This window comes from Strix aluco, chromosome 1 (assembly GCF_031877795.1).
Source record: "Strix aluco isolate bStrAlu1 chromosome 1, bStrAlu1.hap1, whole genome shotgun sequence".
NCBI lineage: Eukaryota > Metazoa > Chordata > Aves > Strigiformes > Strigidae > Strix > Strix aluco.
The window spans coordinates 104330718-104350257 of record NC_133931.1 but is presented as its reverse complement, the minus strand read 5'-3'; the positions used below and the strand labels follow the sequence as shown (position 1 = coordinate 104350257).

Below are 19540 nucleotides of genomic sequence, written 5' to 3'. Positions count from 1 at the left end.
ACTACAAGAAAATATTTCTGACTTCTTGAGAAGAATATGTGAAAATACTGCTAGATCTGTGTTTTTGCTCAAAGAAGCGCATTTCAGCTCCAGGACACAAATAGAACTGCTGTAAATTGACTTATGGCTGCCAAACTTCCTTTGGTGAATGGAAACAGTGGGGGGGCAGGGGTGTGTGTGTGTGTGTATGTTCGCCACAGGAGGAGATAATTTCATGTTGTTGATTTTTATGGAACTGTTGCTATAGATTTCTATGACAAGTTATGTTGCAGATCATTTTTAGAGCCCATCAGCACAATTTCTTACTTAATTCAATGGGAAGGCACTAGTTGTCATGCCACAATCTGGCTCTCTAATCATCCAGGAAGTAAAAAAAGCATGTCTGATGGGGAAAAAAAAAGAAGGATTATTTCTAAAATTACAGGCCATACAGGCACTGCCTTGTAAATGAGCCAAGAATTCTGCTTACAGGACTATTTAGGAAGTGTTTGTGCACAAAACCAAGTATTTGATAACAACCACAGAAAGAAAACTAGTTATACAAGTATGAAGGCTGATTACATAAATGTTGTTAAATGTAACATACCACTCACCTGCAATTGTATGTGCATACAATCTGCTGCCAAAAGTAAAAACATGTAATTCATACAGCTTGGCAATTTTTTCCAGGAATTCCTTACAATGAGGACGCAAACGAGTATGCAACATAGGCTCACCTCGACCTAACTGGAAATGAAATATTCCCTAGAAGAAAAAGCATGTTCCATATTATCAAAATACCAAACAAAAATGCCAGCATTCCAGAAGTGCCCTCTTCCATCACTTCCACTACCTTTATTTGCTCTGACTAGGCTAAAGCAAGTTTCAGCCACAAAGATTATGTGGATGAATAAAATCCAAAGCACATTTTTGCTCTGTGCCAGGCAGTCCAACATTAAGTTTTTCAAATGCAGGAAGCTGCACTGTTGAAAAGCTTATGATCAAGGTACCTTTCATTCAAATCTTTGCTTACAGCAAACCAATCTGAAACAAGCAACTTGGTAAATTTCTCAGAAAGTTCAGGTTCTCACTCCAATCAGTACTACTCAGTGAACTTCACTCACATTAGTTTCAGTACATATTGAGCTCAGAGAAAGACTTTGTTAGATGAAGAAGTATTATGTCTATGGAAACATATCATCAGATAGCAAACCAGGAAGGAAGCTTGCACATAAAGATCCCAGTTAAAAACCTCAAAATCTTTAAAAAATTGTTTTTCTTCAAACCATGCATTTATACAGATGAAGAGAAAACCTTTCAAATAAACAAGTTTTTTTAATCTTTAAGCTGAATATTCACTGTACCCTTTCCTCTCAGTTGCAAAGTATATTTACAGCTTATTTTTTGCTAGCAGGTGTGAACACATGCTGAACCTACTGGACATGCAAGAATGGCAAGAGGAAAGAAAGAGGAACTAAGCAACCGCAGTTTGCACGACACTGGAAATTGAATTTGCATCTTCTGGTACAAGACATTGTAGACATACTCCAACATGCTTCATGTTCTAAAGTTTCCAAATTAGAAATGTTACAAGCCAATAGTCCCGATCAGTTAAATGACAAGTGTTTCATGAAGAAATTAAACAGCAACAGCCAAACTCCCCCGCCAAAAACGAAACTGAAGAAGGAAAAAAAAAAAATCACTAGATATATTCATGGAATGACAAAGGTAGTAACACAGGATTACCTAAAAGGGGACTTCATACAGTAATTTGCTGTATCTGCCTCAGACTTGGAGGGAAAAAAAAGTCTCATTACTGAGTACTCAGCTTGTGAATTGTTGAGGAAGGAAAGCAGAGATTAAAAATAGCTACCTGAAAATTCTCGCTTAAAGTGACTGGAATGGAAAAGTGCAGGAAAGCATAAATGAAAGAAAGAAAATTGTCAATTTAAAGTAAAGAAAAAAGGAACATCTTTCAGAAGACTTGTTTCTCATTTTCTGTTACACTTCAACCACAATTTTACCTAATCACGGAATGTTTTCTTAAAAGAACCATCATTTGAAACTTGTTAGAATATTCCTGTTGTTACTCTGGCTTGAAAGTCAACGCCAAATATGTACCTTATTAGACATTTGTTGGCAGTGCTGTTCTGTAGTATGGATCAATGTCTGGTCCAAATCTACCATGAGCACCAGTTTTCGATTTCGATGTAGTCGCTGTTGATCTTCTCTTCCTAGCTGCTCAGCTTGCTGTAACAAAATATTCACAACTAGGCTTAGCTCAGAAGAAATAAATTAGGCTTATTGCCTTTTCTGTATTGTAAACTTGAGAAGTTCTGCTACAAACTGACTGTATAAGAAATGATGCTTCAACATAACTATGGTGATGGCAGCTCTGCCAGCAATTTTTTTTACAGAAAAAAATAATATTCCTAAAGTCTACTCTCAGATCTTTGTGACGCTAGTAACTTTTCAAATTGAGACACTCAACACAACAACTTCCCAATTTAATAAATAAGTAACCACTGACTTAATTTAAGGCTGAGTCTTAATTGGAAATAGCAGTAGCTTTGAGGTACACAAAGGACAAGTTCATCAATAGGTCCAAAAACTTTGGCTGCTACAGTCAGCAATTTTGTATCAATTAGGTACAATGCAGCTGACAACACCAGGCTGAGTATAAAACTAAACTGCTAATGACCGAAATTGTTATAACTGTCAACCTAAGCTTAAAGAATATACGCTTTAAGACAAATAGTTAGATTATGTAGTTCTATGAGGGCACTGATATCAAAGAGCTCATACTCCGGTAAATCTGTGTTGAAGTTTACTCCTCTCGCACATATTTACAAGCTTTCAAATTATCACATTAAGCTCTATGTTCACTATAACCACTTACGATAGCAAGCTGCAGTGTTACCCACAAGACAGCTAAACTTAAAAGCAAAGCATTATGAAGAAGCAGGAGGCAAGTGAAAACTGCCCTTTGAAACACTCCTCTATCATGGGGACACTTCCTTCCAGCTGCTTATATCTTTACATTTCTTCTCACTGATGTTCTTTGAAGAGTTACCAAAAAAATAAAAAAAGGCGAGCAGCAACATAAAAAGGTAAAAAAAGATCAAGTTGGTTAGGGAGGTAGATAGAATGCTTATCTTCAAGATAAACATGCTTTTTCCTCTAAAAAAAACAAGGGATGAACAAACAAGCATATTTTGATAACTCAGCTGAATGGAATATTTGAAAAATAATGAAATAAACTTAATATACAGGTAAGTTGCAAACAAACTAGCTTTACTATATCTACTCAAACCAGTTTCAAGGTGAAGGGTGAAGCTAGTGTTCAAAGCTTGCAACATCTTTGAAACCATTTCAGCTAGTAAAAACTGAACTTTCCACAAACTGCTCATTCTTAGAGACCAAAACATTAAAGTAGTAGGTTTTCAGGCCGCTGTCGCAGAAGTGTCACCTTTTTAGTGCACAGCTTTAAGAAACCACTATAAAACCTGGTAACAATCAATCTACATTGGGGTAAACACACAAAAACCCGGGACTACTGAAGTTCAACACCAAATTCCTCTTCAAAGGGAAGCCAAACTTTCTATAAGAAGTATATAAAACATTGAAGAAACTCCTTTAATTAAGCTTCTCAACTGTGAAGCTGCAGTGAAAGGTATGAACAAAGAAAGCATGATGGCACCTACCTCAGAGCTAACTTTCAGTTCTGGGACACTGTGAACCATAGACACAGTTGCTGTGGATAATGGCACATTCTGCTTTCCATTCTTGCTTCGTATCCTAATCACACAGGGAAAAGCAGCATCAAAAGAGAGAGTAATAGTTTAGTGAGAAGTTGAACACACTAAAGTCTGTAATATCACGCTAGTCATTACCACAAAACTGATTAAAAAGAGCTATTTTGACATACACTCTTTCAAATTCTTGTTAATGGAAGTTACTGAACAAAATGCATAGAGGTCAAAGCAGCTCACCGTAAAAACCTTGTAAAAAGTCACTGTAATCAGTTATGCTTCCATATAATTATTTCATGAAAAATGACACTAGGATGAAACAGATATCTATGAATTGATTGACATTAGAAAACACTTGTAAACTAAGTACAACTACCAAACCATTCAAATTTAAAACTATTCCTTTCCTTTTTTCACAATCACTCAGCATGCAATTATCTACTTTTCTCCAAGCCATGCTATGAAATAAATTTAAGCAAAGGATAGGCAAAGTTGCTCTTTACACATAGCAGAGTGACTTACATGTGACTGCTGTTTCAAGAAAAGCATCCAAAAAATCCCCATACATGCTTTCCCCTTCGGCACAAACAGAATGAGGTGCTACATGTGTGTGCCTGTATTTATTTTATGTATGTATGTTATAGACATCTCATACATGTCTTACTTGTATACATACCTATATGATATATAGATGCATGTATATGCAGATAAATCATAGAGAATACATATCATCCTCAGTATCACTAGCTTCCAGTTTACACAGATCAATTTGTTGGGAACTCTGATAAGTAATTTTAAAGATATTATTTATGGGTCACCAACATTAATAATACTAACATACAGATTTTGTCCTAGATGACACATTAACATCTTTAATTCTCTCAAGTACCCGTCCTACCAAGGACAAAACCTGGCATCAGATCTACAGCCAGAGTTAAACTTCAAGTTTTCACTTCATAACAAGCTCCTGAGGCAAAATTGTTACTGAACTGTGTTGAGGTAGACACAATCACAGACAGATACGCTTTTTCCATACCATAGTGTTTGGAAGCACTGATACCCAGAAACAAAAGACAGATATTTCATTTGGTCCAAAGTTTACAGGCACATTTTAGCATCTTACATCCTTTGCTTCAGAGTTCAGAATACATATATAACACTGAGTAGTATTTTAAATGAGCCTTTAAAAAATATGAACTGTTTTCAGACCATTTGTTGAATGAGCGTAAGAACTGTTTAACAGAAAGGATGTACCACTAACACCCAACAAGTTGGCAGTGAGTTGACTGTACTCACTTTTCTTCAAGCGAGAAAAGCATTGATGCTTTTGAATTGCTTTCTGATGTAGGCTCAGCAGACCTAACACATAATTCCAGATGTATAAAATGAAGACATCTGAAGTAGAGGAGTATTGAGAGAACTGAATTCACTGCATACCCTGAATATATCTAGATTTTTAATGAAAGAGCACTATAGCAATATTTAGATGTGACCATATTCAAACTCCAGGGCAGACAAAGCCCTATTTGCTATTATCCTAACTTTTTGTTAGGTTTGTTGTTTTACCAAATAACACTTGTTTACAAAATATTAGCAGTCAACTTTTAATTAGAAGTTATATCCAACCATTAACTGGGCTACATATTGCATGACATTTTCATTATTTGGTCCACTTGCACTGATTTATGGCATAATGTTCACTAAATAATGTTTAATAATTAGTATGAATTAAAATGAAACCAAATTATTTCCTTCCAAATTAAATGAGCATGCAACATTCACTTCTAAAATCCACGCTACTATACAGTCCATTTTAGAAAACAGCTGTTGAATTAGTCATTTGATATGCATAAGAAACATTCTCTTTACCAACTGTATTAGCAATGAGAAAGAGCAAAAGAGAAATACAATCATCTTTTGAATTTGCTTTCTTTTTGGTCTAAGGCTTAAATTCCTTTAGTTCCATTGGCAGAATATTTCACAAAAAAAACCTGAAAACAGTTCTGAAGCCTTAAATTGAAAGTACTGGAGACAAGCTAGCTCCCATTCAGACACTGTACAAATGAAGCAAGGTCACATGAATGAGACTGATATTACTTCACAGTTATTTACACCTGCACAGATAAAACTCTCAGGTTTATTAAGTCACTGTTGACACACCTTACAACTCTCAACCTCAGTTATGAGTACATAAAAAGCAAAGCAGGATACATTGTGATAAGAATTTATGTCTGTACGCATGTCTTTACATTTTCTACTTAAGGTAGTATGTTATCCTACATTTATCTCCACAGAAAGAGAGCATGCACAGTTATTAAGTCATAAATTTGTAATGTGAACTGTAACTCAAGTACCCACATGACACCTTATTCACCCAGATTCTTAGTTATGAACGCCTGTAATGGCTAGAAGGAAATATAGTTCTAAACAATGTATCTGTGACTACAGTGACATAGAAGGAGAAAGGGGACATTTTTGAAAATTTCAGGGTGACGAAGCAAGTGCCTTGCGTAAATAGCAAACAAAGTAAGACACTGCAACAGTGGCACAGACCTTGCCTATTTCCTCTTCATTTGTTGGTTTTATCCACAAGGAACACCAATTCCTGCCTACAAGTAGGAATTTTGGGGTAAAGAAATATATTAAATGATTACAGTATTAATAATGTGATCAAGAATTAATATATTCACACAACTCTAAGCAACAACGTCATGAGCCAATCTCAATTGATTTTTTTTTTTTTAAAAGCAAATGTAAAAGAGTGCTTTACAGTGAAACTTAACTTTCAGAGGAAACTCCCTTTCAACTTTCCTTATAGGAGCCCTCTGAGTAGACTTACTTATGTTAGGCAGTATGAATACTGTTCTCCCTCCCTACAAGTATCTACAACTTCACAGTTACCCTTATGGGTACAATGCACGACTACCAAGGCTCAGAACAGAGAAGCAAAGAAGTAAATGAGAGAAGGAAGAGCTTGGAAACCTTATCACAAGCAAGAAGTTGGAAAAGATTGCTGAGAATACTTACTGAGTCAAGTCCTGGCCACATTCTGCACACAATCCTTTCATAACAACAGGATGGCTGCATCCTTCCAGCCTCACCAAGACACCCCTGAAAGAGATGTAGGCATTCCATTTATTGCAGGTTGATTTCAGACACTTAGATCAATGACTGCAGATGGAAAGAGTTCAGATAATTTCTGGTTATGATTTGAGTGCCAACCCCTTAAGACACATGCTTTTGCCCCAACATAGGGAAAAAGACACTAAGTATTCAAATTATTCAATTTCAGACCTTTAAAAAGTCACCAAAACATGTATTAATGTCAGTTGCTATGTTTAGCAAAGTAGTTTGGTGTATTAACAAAGCTAGCATTGTTTGTCCAGAAACAGTTTACATTCAGTTTGATACAACTCCCCATTAATATGCTACTGAACTACACAGTAATGAAAATCAAATACGGAAACTTTAGAATCATCAAATCATTTAGGTTACAAAAGACCTTTAAGATCATAAAGTCCAACCCTAAACCTAACACTGACAAGTCAGTCCACCACTAAACCATTCCCTAAGCACCATATCTACACATCTTTTAAGTAACTCCAGGGATGGTGACTCAACCACTTTCCTGGGCAGCCTGTTCCAGTGCTGGACAACACTTTCAGTGAAGAACTTTTTCCTAATATCTAGTCTAAACCTCCCCTGGCACAACTTGAGGCTGTTTCCTTTCATCCCATTGCTTGCTACTTGGGAGAAGAAACTGACACCCACCTCACTGCAACCTCCTTTCAGGTAGTTGTAGAGGGGGATAAGGTCTCCCCTCAGCCTTCTCTTCTCCAGACTAAACAACCCCAGTTCCCTCAGCCGCTTCTCATAAGACTTGTTCTCTAGATCCTTCACCAGCTTCGTTGCCCTTTAGACACACTCCAGCACCTCAATGTCTTCCTTGTAGTGAGGGACCCAAACTGAACACAGCACTGGAGCTATGGCCTCACCAGTGCTGAGTACAGGGGGGAAGAGTTCTACACTGATTTCGTCTTAGTTTACTATTCTCTTGTGTCATGGCAGAAACATATATTGCTTCAGTCTTCTCATAAAAAAATTTAATTTTTGATCCTTAAGTCTTGGGTTGCTACATTTTAAGATAAAGACATGCAAAATTATATTTTACTCTTTCTTCCAAACAATAGCTAAAACAAACAAGAAATTAGAGCTTGAAATGAAGTGTGACATTTACTATTCCACACTTCTTAAAAGAGATAAAGTCTGCTTTTCAGTTGAACGATCCAACTAAAGTACTCCTTTGTTCAAATTCAGTTCTCAAAATTGAGGGTCTTGAAAGTATCATCATTTATTTTCTCTCAGTTAATTGAACAGTCACAAGTGACTTCTCCCATTTTCTTCAATACTGTTAAAGGAGTTGATCTTTCAGACTAAGCTTTTTTTTTTTTAACTCTAATAAGTAGATACAGTTCAGCTACTACAAAATTTCCTCAACTCTGACTATGAGCTGCAGCATCTTGCTAATGTTTTAGAAAAATAAAAAAGTCAAGCAGCTAAAAAAACAAAATCCAAGCTCTTTCATAACCCGGTTGTAGTGTTTTCTCTTTGGCTTCAAATCTGCATTTCAATAAGCAGACAGCACCAGGAGGAAAACTGTTTCACATGCTCAAATTTCTCATTCATGTATTTGACTATTAAGTGTTTGGGAATTCCAAAAGGAAATCCACTTTCCAAATGACACTTGCAACTGCTTACTTCCAGTGTGTCACTCATTTCTCAATGACTGGAAGACTGATAACTCTACTAACAAAACTGCAGTTGATGCCCATGCTGAGGATTTTTTCCTCTTTGAAAGTAAAAGCTAGATTCAGGTCAGGTTTAAAGAAAAGTCTTCACAAGCCATCATACAATCAGTATTCCCCTTTACGAAAGTGCAGATCTATTCCCTTCTCACTAGCAGTCATCATCTGCTGGGAAATTACACCTCCTCTTCCTGTGCAAGATCTCCTTTTCTAAACACTGTATGTAGTTCACAGAAAAATAATAAATAGTCAGTCTTGATTTTGTACAAGAAGTGCACAAGAGACAAGCTATTTTTGTGGCCCTTTACTACTAGCAATTCATTATTTGATTATGTAGCGCTCTCATACCCCTGCATTTATATTACTTCATTTGACTCTTCTCCCCGCTCTCTTTTACAATAGGTCTGTTCTGCTGTCTTTTACCTTGATTCATTGCTAAGCTCCTACTGTTTAGGCTACCAGCTCACACTAAGGACCATGTCAGAATTGCTCATCTTCAACCTGTGTTCAGTGTATGAACCTGAAATTACACAGACACCTAAAAGGCCAAACCCCCACCATGATATGAGCTACAGAAATGTACATAAGAGTTTACAATGACTGAGTTTTTACCCCAATTTAATTGGTTTTCCATAGTTCATGAAAAAAGTCTTTTGATGCCAGCTTAGAAGCCAAAATATCTTCAGGCATTCTCTACTTTGCATCTGAGGTAACATCACACTCCAGGAATGTGACAGGAGGAGTTGGTATACTCCTGGGCTGAGGTATGATTCAAATTAGGACACGCAAGAGTTTCCATTCATGTATAGGTACACATCACCTCATACTTTTCATTTTAACAGAGCAGAGATTCTTACGAGATAATTAGAATTCTAAATTATTCAGCAATATTGTCCCTAAACAGCACCTCTATACCTCATCACGCGCCAAACAACACTGCTAAAGATCAGTTCTGCCCCTGCACATTTAAATATGACCAGAACGCCTAATTTTCTGATGCTTGTTGGAGATAAAAAGTACATGATAGCAAGCCCTCTGTCATACCACTCTCTGATGATGTTTAACCCAAATGACAGAGGAAGAACTCCAGAACACTGGCAAACTTTTGAGCACCACACAACCAAGCTGGTGAAGTTTCAAGTATAACTGTCAGGATCTTAAGCAGACTTCTCCCACGGGAAAAAAACCAAACAACCCACATACTACTTAATGCTGCAGAAAGGAGGCCTGAACATTACTAAGGCTTAAGAATACTTAAATATTTTACTCACTTAAATGTTAGCATGTATACTTTAATTGCTAAAAAGGAATATACTGTGGAAGAAGAAGCATGGAACTCAAGTAAAATTACTTCTGCGAATTTCAGAACTGGAAACACTCCTTTTACTGCTGAAGTGAGAGGGATTTTCAAAATATAGTGGCCAAGATCCAAGACAATTATCAGACAAGAGCGAGCTGAATCAAAGTGTGCATGTACCAAATAGGGGCTCAGGTTTCTGCTTGTTCTCTTCTCTGGGTCATGAGTGAAACTTGCTTAAAGAACAGAGCCACTCCCTACTCCATTTCTGGAGAGAAGAAACAGATTTCCCTCCCAAATCTGAAGAATTACAATACATTCTACTGCTGGCAACTTTACAGCACCTTCCTCTTTCTTCCAAGATATCTCCAGGACCCACTTGGTGATATGCAGAGCTCATCAGCTACTTCAACAATAACATTCCCAGGAAAACTGGATGCAAAATCAAATAGATGCAAACAAAAGATGCAAAATCTTTTTCCAGTTTTACAAACTGTCACAACTGTACAAGTGAGTCAGGCGCTGGGGAAGAGCTGTTGGGCTGTGAAAAGCACACATTTTTTTGGGGGGTGGCTGTGGAGGGAGTAGATCATTCCAATACCCACCCTGATAGCCAAAGGACTGCAACAGGACAGCAAACTGCCCACATGGTTTCTTTTAAGTAACAAAATACAATGGGATTTAAGTGAAACCTGAACAAGTAAATAATAAAACCCACTCTAGGATCTTATTCACATGCTTTCCAGATGTGCTTGTAAATAAGAAACAGAGACACTAGGTGTGCCATTATAGCAAAATTTTATTTTTTGTTGCAATGATCATGGATAGAGACAGACATTTACTAATAGCCTCGGGATGCAGATGACCATAACCCCTTCACTGTTCTCCCAGCACTTCCACATTTTGACTGTTTCTAAAACAAGTCTTTTTACAATATCTGCTTTCAATCAGCAGCATGGGAAAGAAAAAAAAAAAAAAGGAAAGCTTTAATGAAATCCAATATGAGCATTTTGCTTTTATTAACAGAGGAAGTCAATGCCTTTGCTAATTCTAAGGCCTGGTCATTAGTGCTGACTCCAAATTTAAGAACTTCCTATCAAGTGCAACCACGGCTGTGCTTCCCGGTAGGTTAATTACAGTGGGAAAGCCAGCACATAAAGTTCTCATATCTATGCTACAATTTGCTACTCCTCAGTTGTAGCAAGCAGTTAACTGGATCGCTGAAGTGAACCACTACAAACAAAAAGCAATCCCCTAAAGGTTTTACTTTTTAAATTTGCTTTTTCAGCATGATCAAACACTTATAGCAGTGAAGAATGACTGCAGCAAGTGCAGGAGTTACAGGAAGACAGGAGCAAGAACTTCTTGAGCTAGCTTACCATGGAGAACACCTACCTGCAACTGGGACGGGGGGTCAGCCAGCTGCAGCACAGCAGCACAATGGCCATGAGATATCTTTACTAAGAAAACTACAAAGAGCTGTCCCTTAAAGGTACCCAGCATAACATGGTAACAGGTTACCTCTCTCATTCAGAACTTGTCTAACTTGAGTGTACAGTAGCCATGGCCTTCTATTACAGTTTGGCTCCACTTCCAGAGGCAACTGCTCCAATGGCTTGCAGCCAAAGAAAGGCAATGGCTTACTTTTTTTCCCCACTGTCCTGGTTACGGCTGGGACAGAGCTAATTTTTTTTCCTTCTTAGCAGCTAGAATAGTGTTGTGTTTTGGATTCAGTATGGGATTTGATACGAGAAGAATGTTAACATACTGATGTTTTTAGTTGTTGCTAAGAAATCAACAACTTCAACTTCTCATGTCCTGCCTGTGTGTAGGTACACAAGAAGCTGGGAGGGAGCACAGTCAGAGCAACAGACCCAAACTGGCCAATGGAATATTCCATATCATCTAAAGTCATGCTCAATATATAGAGAAGGGTTGATTGGGAAGCTCATTCTGCCCTCCAGGATTTTGGTTTCATGATTCTCTCTTCTCTGGGATCACTAGCTGGGAACAGACTGGGCATCGGTCAGCGGGTGATGAGCCATCACATTGTGCATTACTCATTTGTATTTTCCATTATTACCATTATTACTATAATTATTTTATTTCAATTATTAAATTGTTTGTATCTCAACCTAGGAGTCTCCTTACCCTTACCCCTCCAACTCTCTCACCCATTCCCCAGGGGTGGGGGACGGTGAGCGAGCAGCCGCATAGTGTTTGGCTGCCAGCCGGGTTTAAACAACACCACTCTCATGTTTCCTCTGAAAGTCCACTCCTTCCCGTGGCACTTCCAGAAAGGACTATTTCAGTACCTGGGGAGAACTGACCAGCCCTATCCGGGTTTGCCACTGGGTTTAGAGAGTCGATCAAAGCAGCTTATAGAGGAGTCCAGCAAGAGTGACTGATGGGAAAAGACCAATGGTGCAACTGTTTTTACAAACAGGGCTAAGACTGGGGGAGGACACAGGCAGTTTCAACAACTCACATTTTCCCCCCACAATAACCAGGCCACTTCATTAGCATTTATCTTACCTATGTCTTAAAGACTAGTTTGAAAGCCTCCATGCCACGGAGACATAAGTTTTATTTATTATCTTAACAAAGTCTGTTTCAAGGAATGATGTATTGGCATAGAAAATATAGTGCAATTTTCTAAATGTGTGAATGGAAAAATAGACAAAAGTTACAAGACAAACCTACTGCCCTGCACTTGCTTGTATCTCACAGGTATCTGTCAAAAGCCAAGAGATTGATGGGTTTCCTCAGACCAGTTTGGAATAAAGAGAGATAGCAAATACCACAAGAGTCACACATCCCAAGTTGTCACTGTGATCACTTAAAGCCGCTGTCCTCAATCTGATGCCATATGCCCTTGCAATTAGCATTAGAAAATGCAAAACCATACTAATACAGCAACATGAGATTCTGGTGTACAGGTGGACAAAAGCCCCCACCCAGGTTCTGCAGCACACTCAAGGGCATGTTACTGGCAATTTGTCAGGGGGTAAAGATACCAATGAACACATCTCAGATCAATGATTATTAATACCAACTGTTGTTGTATCAACCAACTGATCTAGAACAAATACCAGGACCTAATCCTTTAGCTGTCATAAGACCAGAAGGGCAGACAGATTAAGTCTGCTTCAACTTAAAGCCTGCTTCTACAGTTTAATTTACTCAAATTTGTGAAACATTGACATTTTTGTTAGCTTATACCAGAACATTATTTTGTGGTATGTGGCTGCAGCATTTAGAACCACCACAAAGAGCCCTCAAGCCCAATTTACATCAAACCACAGCCTCTGTTACATAGGACTCCAGTTTCATACCAAGGATTTTCCAAAGCCTTAATCACCTTGAAATCACCATGTAAGCATAGGTAATTCCTTAGATATTTAACCACTGGGTTTATTTATTTATTTAACCCTCATCAGTATCTGTGAGGTGAGAGTCCTTGAATAATCGATTAAAAATACCAAGGATAACAAGTACACATGGCTCTTACTGCTACAGGCAACACATAGCCTACAGCCTCTTCCAGATGTTGCAAGACACTTGTCTCATCAGTTCTCTCCAGAAGCCACTTGACTTACACTCAAGGACAAGCAAACAGAGAAGGCTGTATTTCAAATACGTGTGAGCCTCAAAAGCCTGACCCAACCAATCCAGCCATTTTGATAAAACAACAAAAAAAACCACAACAAAAAAACCCAAAAAGCATGCATGATGCAGACACCAGGGTAAAGACACATTTGTAATTAAACTACAAAATAACAACTGCTGCAAGCAGCAGCTCATAGAAAGCACAGTTCACACTTCAAGGCATCATCTCAACTCTAGAACACTAATGGAGAAATCATGGGCCTTGAGATTTTTTTTTTCTTTTAAGCACAAATTACTCACAATTATGAGTTAAAATGTGCGTGAACTTCAAAACATTTTATAACAGAAAAGTTGAAAAGTCATTTTTCTTCTACTTTTCAGGCAAGATATATCTGTTCAGGATTAGACGTAGGTCACGAATGCCAAGAGAAACTTAGGCCTAGACTTTCTGGATTTTATTTATAACCCAAAAGACATCTTAAGCATGAAGTAAGTCTATTGCCATGAGTTGCAACCCTTTAAGAAGCATTTCCATTTATCTCTGGAGAAGTTTTTGGCATTACCAAGTAAGGAGGTAACCCTCTCCCACCTTCCATGCACATATCTATGGGCAGATTCTTGGATGTTTCAAAAAGCCACTGTTAAAAGTTAACAATGTACAATAAAAAGGTACAAAAAAAGCAAACGAGTTTGCAATGCCCTTCACATAAAATCTAGTAAGTCTTTCAAAGATGATTTAGAATGGTTTTTTATTTTATTTAGAACATTTTAAACTAAAACCTTATTATTTGGGAGAATTCAAAACTACTTTTTTTTAAAAAAGGTAAAGGTAAGAATATAGTTCTTCATACTTTTACATAAAACCACCTCAAAACAATGAAGTTCATACAAAATGAATACAAAAGTACAGAGTTAAGAGCTCATGTGTTCCTAACTTGTTTACTTAGTATTAAGTGGTACTTCTAACAGTAACACAATAGGCTGTCATGTCTCAGTAATTCCCTGAAGCAGCACACAGTTCTGCAGCCCATCCCCCCATCGCTATTGTCAACTATTGACATTACTGGTTTATGCATTTGCGTTTCTATTGCTACCTCTCTCCAACTGCAGTGTTAGCAGTCACACAGCACTTCCCAAATACTTGCAGCACAACTCCAGTTGAGAGTTGAGGAACTGCAGGGCCAGAAAGAGTGGAAAAGTAATTTTGTGTTCACACATAGGTTACATTTTCTTAACTGAAGAGATGACTATCACTTGAAGCAGTAACAGTAAAATCAAAGTGAATGTATGTCCTTTGGCTTCTTGACTACACTTAACATCAGAACTTTACATTAACTATAGAAACATTACTGGAAAAGCCCCATGGGACTTCAAACTGCTGACAGAATCTCTAAGAGGTATTTGTAAATTCTACATACAGACACCATGGCAAAAGCCTAATTAATTCCATTTACAGCTGGAAACATAACACATACCATAGCCAGCTTCCTTCTACCACATAACACATCTTAGATAAGTAAGAACTATGCAGGGTGTAAAAGATGTTCTGAAATAGCGGAAACACAGTAGCTTTAAGAACGTGTCCAAATTTAAAAACAGTGAACCACACCTTAGTTTTAATATGAATATCCAGGATTTTCATTGTTACACTAAAGAAGGCGTTTAATTTTTTTATGATTTCCCCTCTCTTAGCATTTTATGAATCTACTGCCATCAGCACCTGATGTATAAGAATTACAGGGCAAAAGCAGTAAGTGATATGGGTTTAAAAAAAAAAACAAAAACAAAAACAGGAAACTACTTCACTCACCAAAAAAGCTGGCAAGGGAAGAATGAGGCATGGTACAGCTCCTAAGAAAATCTACTTGCAGCTTTCAAAGGAAACATTTTTACAAAGCTTACATTATCCCAGGATCCATTTTCTAAACCATGAAGTGTAGCTTTTTAGCACATGCACATCGAGACAAGTTCATTGGTTCAGTAACATCCAACAGCAGGATCAGAAATCTAAGTCCTCCAAATCTATACATGGCATATTTATATCTATATGGTGAACACTGCTAACTTAATTGGCATTGATCCAAAAAGTTGAGGTGGCAGAATGGTGACTGTACATGCTTCTAATTGACAGAAGAGTAACTAACATAGAACTGCCCTTTTCTCAAACCACACTTCAACTTTCACATCAGCTACTGAAGAACAGTAGTCACAAGCCAGGTGACAACAGTCTTGGACTAATGCCATCTGACTCCTTTTTGTTCTTTTCAGGTATATATCTTCTCAAATCCCCCATCTCCTTCAGGTAAAGGCACATCATTTCCCCCTATCTCAGACCAACTTACCACTGCATTCCTCCTACCCCCAGCCAAGATCACCTGTGATTACCTGAACAGATTTGGTTTCTCTTCAGGCCCACAACTATAGAAACTGCTACAGTTGAACACTAAAATGGCCTGGACACCAAAGCAGAGAAAGTTGACAGAGGAGACAGTTTGACATGCACACAGCTAGCAGCAAAGCTATATACGTGTTTTTTGCCTCTTCTTGTGCAGAAGTAGTCTGGGAGGATCCCTGTGATCTCTCCCCCTCTGCCTTAAAAACGTGCATCTATTAATAAAACATTACACCTTCTCCACTAGAACAAGACACTTAAGCAATCACTGTCCCTTTGTCTGTTACTTCCAAACAACAAACAAAATGGGAAGAGGCTTACTGTAGGATACAGATCCTCAGGTCTAACAGCTTCCACCCCTCCTTTCCCTTTTGGATACTGTGGCAAACTTTTATCTTGATACTACCTTCTGCATGTATTTTCCTCTGGGACTTGCTGTTAAGCCAAATGAACACACTCATATAGGAAAATTTAATAACTCTTAACACCCTTAAAAACAATTACGAACAAGACTGTCCTAAGTTACGCAGCAGCGTTCACACCAAAGAGCAGCAGCTCCACATTTGGCAACAGCCACGTGACACTGCATGCCCTCAGGATACCCAAAGCGTCACATGAGCCCCTGGTCCCGACACACACTCAAAAGCAGAGCACAACATTTTAGAAGGCCGCTCAGCATATAAAGGGGAAGTATTATGAACAGCTGTAAAGTTACCTGGAAAGTTAATTAAGTTCCCTTCTTGTTTAGCGATGCCTTCCTTGGCTCGAACTGCTCACCCACCCTCTCTCCTGTGAATGAGGATTCACACTGTCCACTCAGTGTGGACTGAGACCTTCCGTCTTACTCACCAGCCAAATGCTGCAAAGTTTTAGATGTAATTTTTAAACCAGGGAGTACTAAAATACAAACAAATGGACATTATTCAGTTCTACTCTAAATGTCTAAATCACTGCCTTATTCTACATTTTTCCTCAAAACATTTGTAGAAAGGCAATTTTTTTTTTTTTTTAAATTGTTAGTGAAATAGTGGCCTGGCAATACCCCATCCTTTCCTTAAAAAAGGACATACTATAAAAAAAATGATGTGTTTGTAAGAAGTAAGCTACATGGTATACTGCCACTTTTTACACAGTAACACACAAAGTAAAAGTCCTTCTGGATCTAGATGGTTCTGATGAATGATAATCTTGTATAAATCATCCAGCATGACCCTAAATTTAAATCATTTCAGTCCCATCAGATGACTAAAGAAAAATTCCCCTTCCATTGCACTAGAAAGACCACAAAAACTTTGCTCTTTGTTTCAAAAATAGGTTTTTATATTGGCTTTTTTCTCTCCCCCCCCCCCCCCCCCCCCCCCCCCGCCGTAGGCTAGTATTTCAGAAAATATCAGAAAAGATACAGTGTGCTCTCACAAATGGCATATGTATTTCACTCTGGATAATTCCTTTTCATCAACAGATGAAAAGGCCTAGTCTGAGGCCAACAGAAGTAGTTTCTACTGACTGGAAACAATGATTCATGCTTCTGGACAAGCAGCACTTCATTAGAAGTAGGGATATAGATTCTGAAGGAAAACACACAGTTGTTGAGCACTGTTGTAACATCCTACAAAATACAGTGAGAAATTCTCACCCAAGTTTCACAGTACGCATTACATACAGCAGCACTTCCTTGTCCACACCAGAGAAAGGGGAAACCTTTCCATCTTGCAAAGGCTTTTGAAGACCAGTAAGTCTCTCCTGTTAGTGACAGTATCTATTCTTCCTCTACAGTCCAAGGGTGAGATTTCCAATTCTGTAGGTCTAGGTTCAGCAAAACAAAACCTAGACAAAATGTGTAATCAAGATCTTTGAACTGTAACCTGTAATGCAATACTACCTGCTTTCCAGGTCATTTTAAGCTCCCCTACATACTTTAAAAGGCAACTGCTGAAAATTCAACTATCCACATGTGCTAGAAGACCTTAGATTAACCTTTATTTAACATTTTTAACCACACAAACCAGATATTCATAGGAATATTTTATAAGTGACAACTTGCAATGAACTGTCGATTATCATTCTCAAAAAGAGATCCCAAAGTGAAAGGCTGGCAGCTCTTTACTGAACCTTGAGGCTAGAAAGCCCCAACTGGAAATATTTTTATATACTTTTGGTAATGTTTGAAAATTTGCAATACTATCACCCCGTATTAATTTTTATTTAGTGAGTTTAAATGTTGGGTTATCAGATTACTTAAGGGGAGTCTTCCACTGGATAAGACTGACTTTGAAAATCTGAATGGCTGGGATTCCTACTAGGGTCAGCCCTTAAGTTAACACCAAACACACAGTCATCAAATCGGAAAGGTCCAGACAGGCATGCAAGTTGTACTACTAAGATTTCTCAAAGCAAAAAACTCTTAGGTCAACACAGAAACTTTTAAGGTAATTCAAAGCAAAAGTCTTGTCTCTCTCTTCCTTCCTCAAACTTTTCCAACCCCTTCCAGTTCAAAGGGCTAGGCACCGTGCAGCACAAAAATTAAAGGTCTAGGCCTTCAGTCAAAATTTTTGTGCATACATTTTCTCTTCAGGAAACTACTTGTTTTACAACTAAGGAAAACAATTTGGCAGTTTCAGAGAAGAAACAACATGTGTATTTGCCTTTGAAAAAGACTGTGGCTTTCTAAACAACTCTAGTATTGAAGTAAAGCTCAAAAATACAGTGAAAAAACTAGACAGCAATTAAACAAAAATCCATTACAACTTGGGTAAAAGTAAAATCGATTTCATAGAATCACAGACTCTAATAAGCTCATTAAATATCTGACAGGATATTATGAAAACATTTGTGTCTAACAAACAGCAAGTTGTTTTCCTGTAGTTTATTACAAGTGTCATCACTTCAAAATAAACTAATTCATCAGCATTTTATTTCCCTTGAAGACTGTAAGATGAAAAGCATTGGGGCCCAGGGTTAAGTGGCCTCATCTTGGGTAGTAAACTAGGCCCTGAGGCTCTGTGACATTAGATAACCAAAGGAAGATATACCTTTTAAATATACAATCAAGTTTGATTCAAAAAAATGCAAAGTAACAAAAAAAAAAAAATCTACAGTTTTAGAGAACAAATTCCCGCCTCTTTCCTGCTATCTTCTCCAAAAAGAGAAAATACAAGTTTTGCTACACTATAACCCATGTAGATTTAAACACGATTTTTATTGCAACACACAAGTACTTTATGTTCTGTAGAAGAACACAAGCTTTAGCTATTAAAGCTATGTAGTAAGACACAAAGATACCCAGTTTAAATGTACAGGCAATAAATATTTTGGAAGACTATTAACTGAACCAAACAAAAGACTTTCAGTAGTCTATTCCATCAGTAGGGCCTGAAAGAGGATGATCGTTTCATATTAGAGACCCTTATGTAAATATTCACATAAAACAAAATACTGACCCAACCCAGAATCCTGACATACCTGCAGCAGCTTCAGAACAATTAACCTTGATGGGTAACCAGCATTAATAATACACAGAGCAGCGCAGCACTTTTTGACACTTTATTTGTTGCTCCTGTCACCCATGGAAAATATGCTTCATTAACATCAAAGACACTTCATTAACTGCTTACTGTCATCCCTGCTATTTACAGTCCTAACAGGTCAAACACCTTCCTCTCACCAGTCCTAGTTTGACATTCGATGCAAGCCTACCTCTGCTAGT

General features: G+C 37.8%; 1 protein-coding gene across 3 annotated transcripts in view; it reads right to left on the bottom strand.

The window, feature by feature from the left end:
* Nucleotides 1-19540, bottom strand: part of CTDP1 (CTD phosphatase subunit 1) — a 116554-nt gene that overhangs the window by 93880 nt on the left and 3134 nt on the right. For 2 of the 3 annotated variants that reach the window (XM_074829798.1, XM_074829777.1), the window contains exons 2-5: nucleotides 6759-6842; nucleotides 3684-3777; nucleotides 2101-2229; nucleotides 594-744 (exon numbers count right to left, since the gene is read on the bottom strand). In XM_074829798.1, coding sequence (XP_074685899.1) covers nucleotides 594-744; nucleotides 2101-2229; nucleotides 3684-3777; nucleotides 6759-6842 — 458 coding nt within the window. The remainder of the gene's footprint in view (nucleotides 1-593; nucleotides 745-2100; nucleotides 2230-3683; nucleotides 3778-6758; nucleotides 6843-19540) is intronic. The other variant, XM_074829788.1, reaches the window with a different exon arrangement.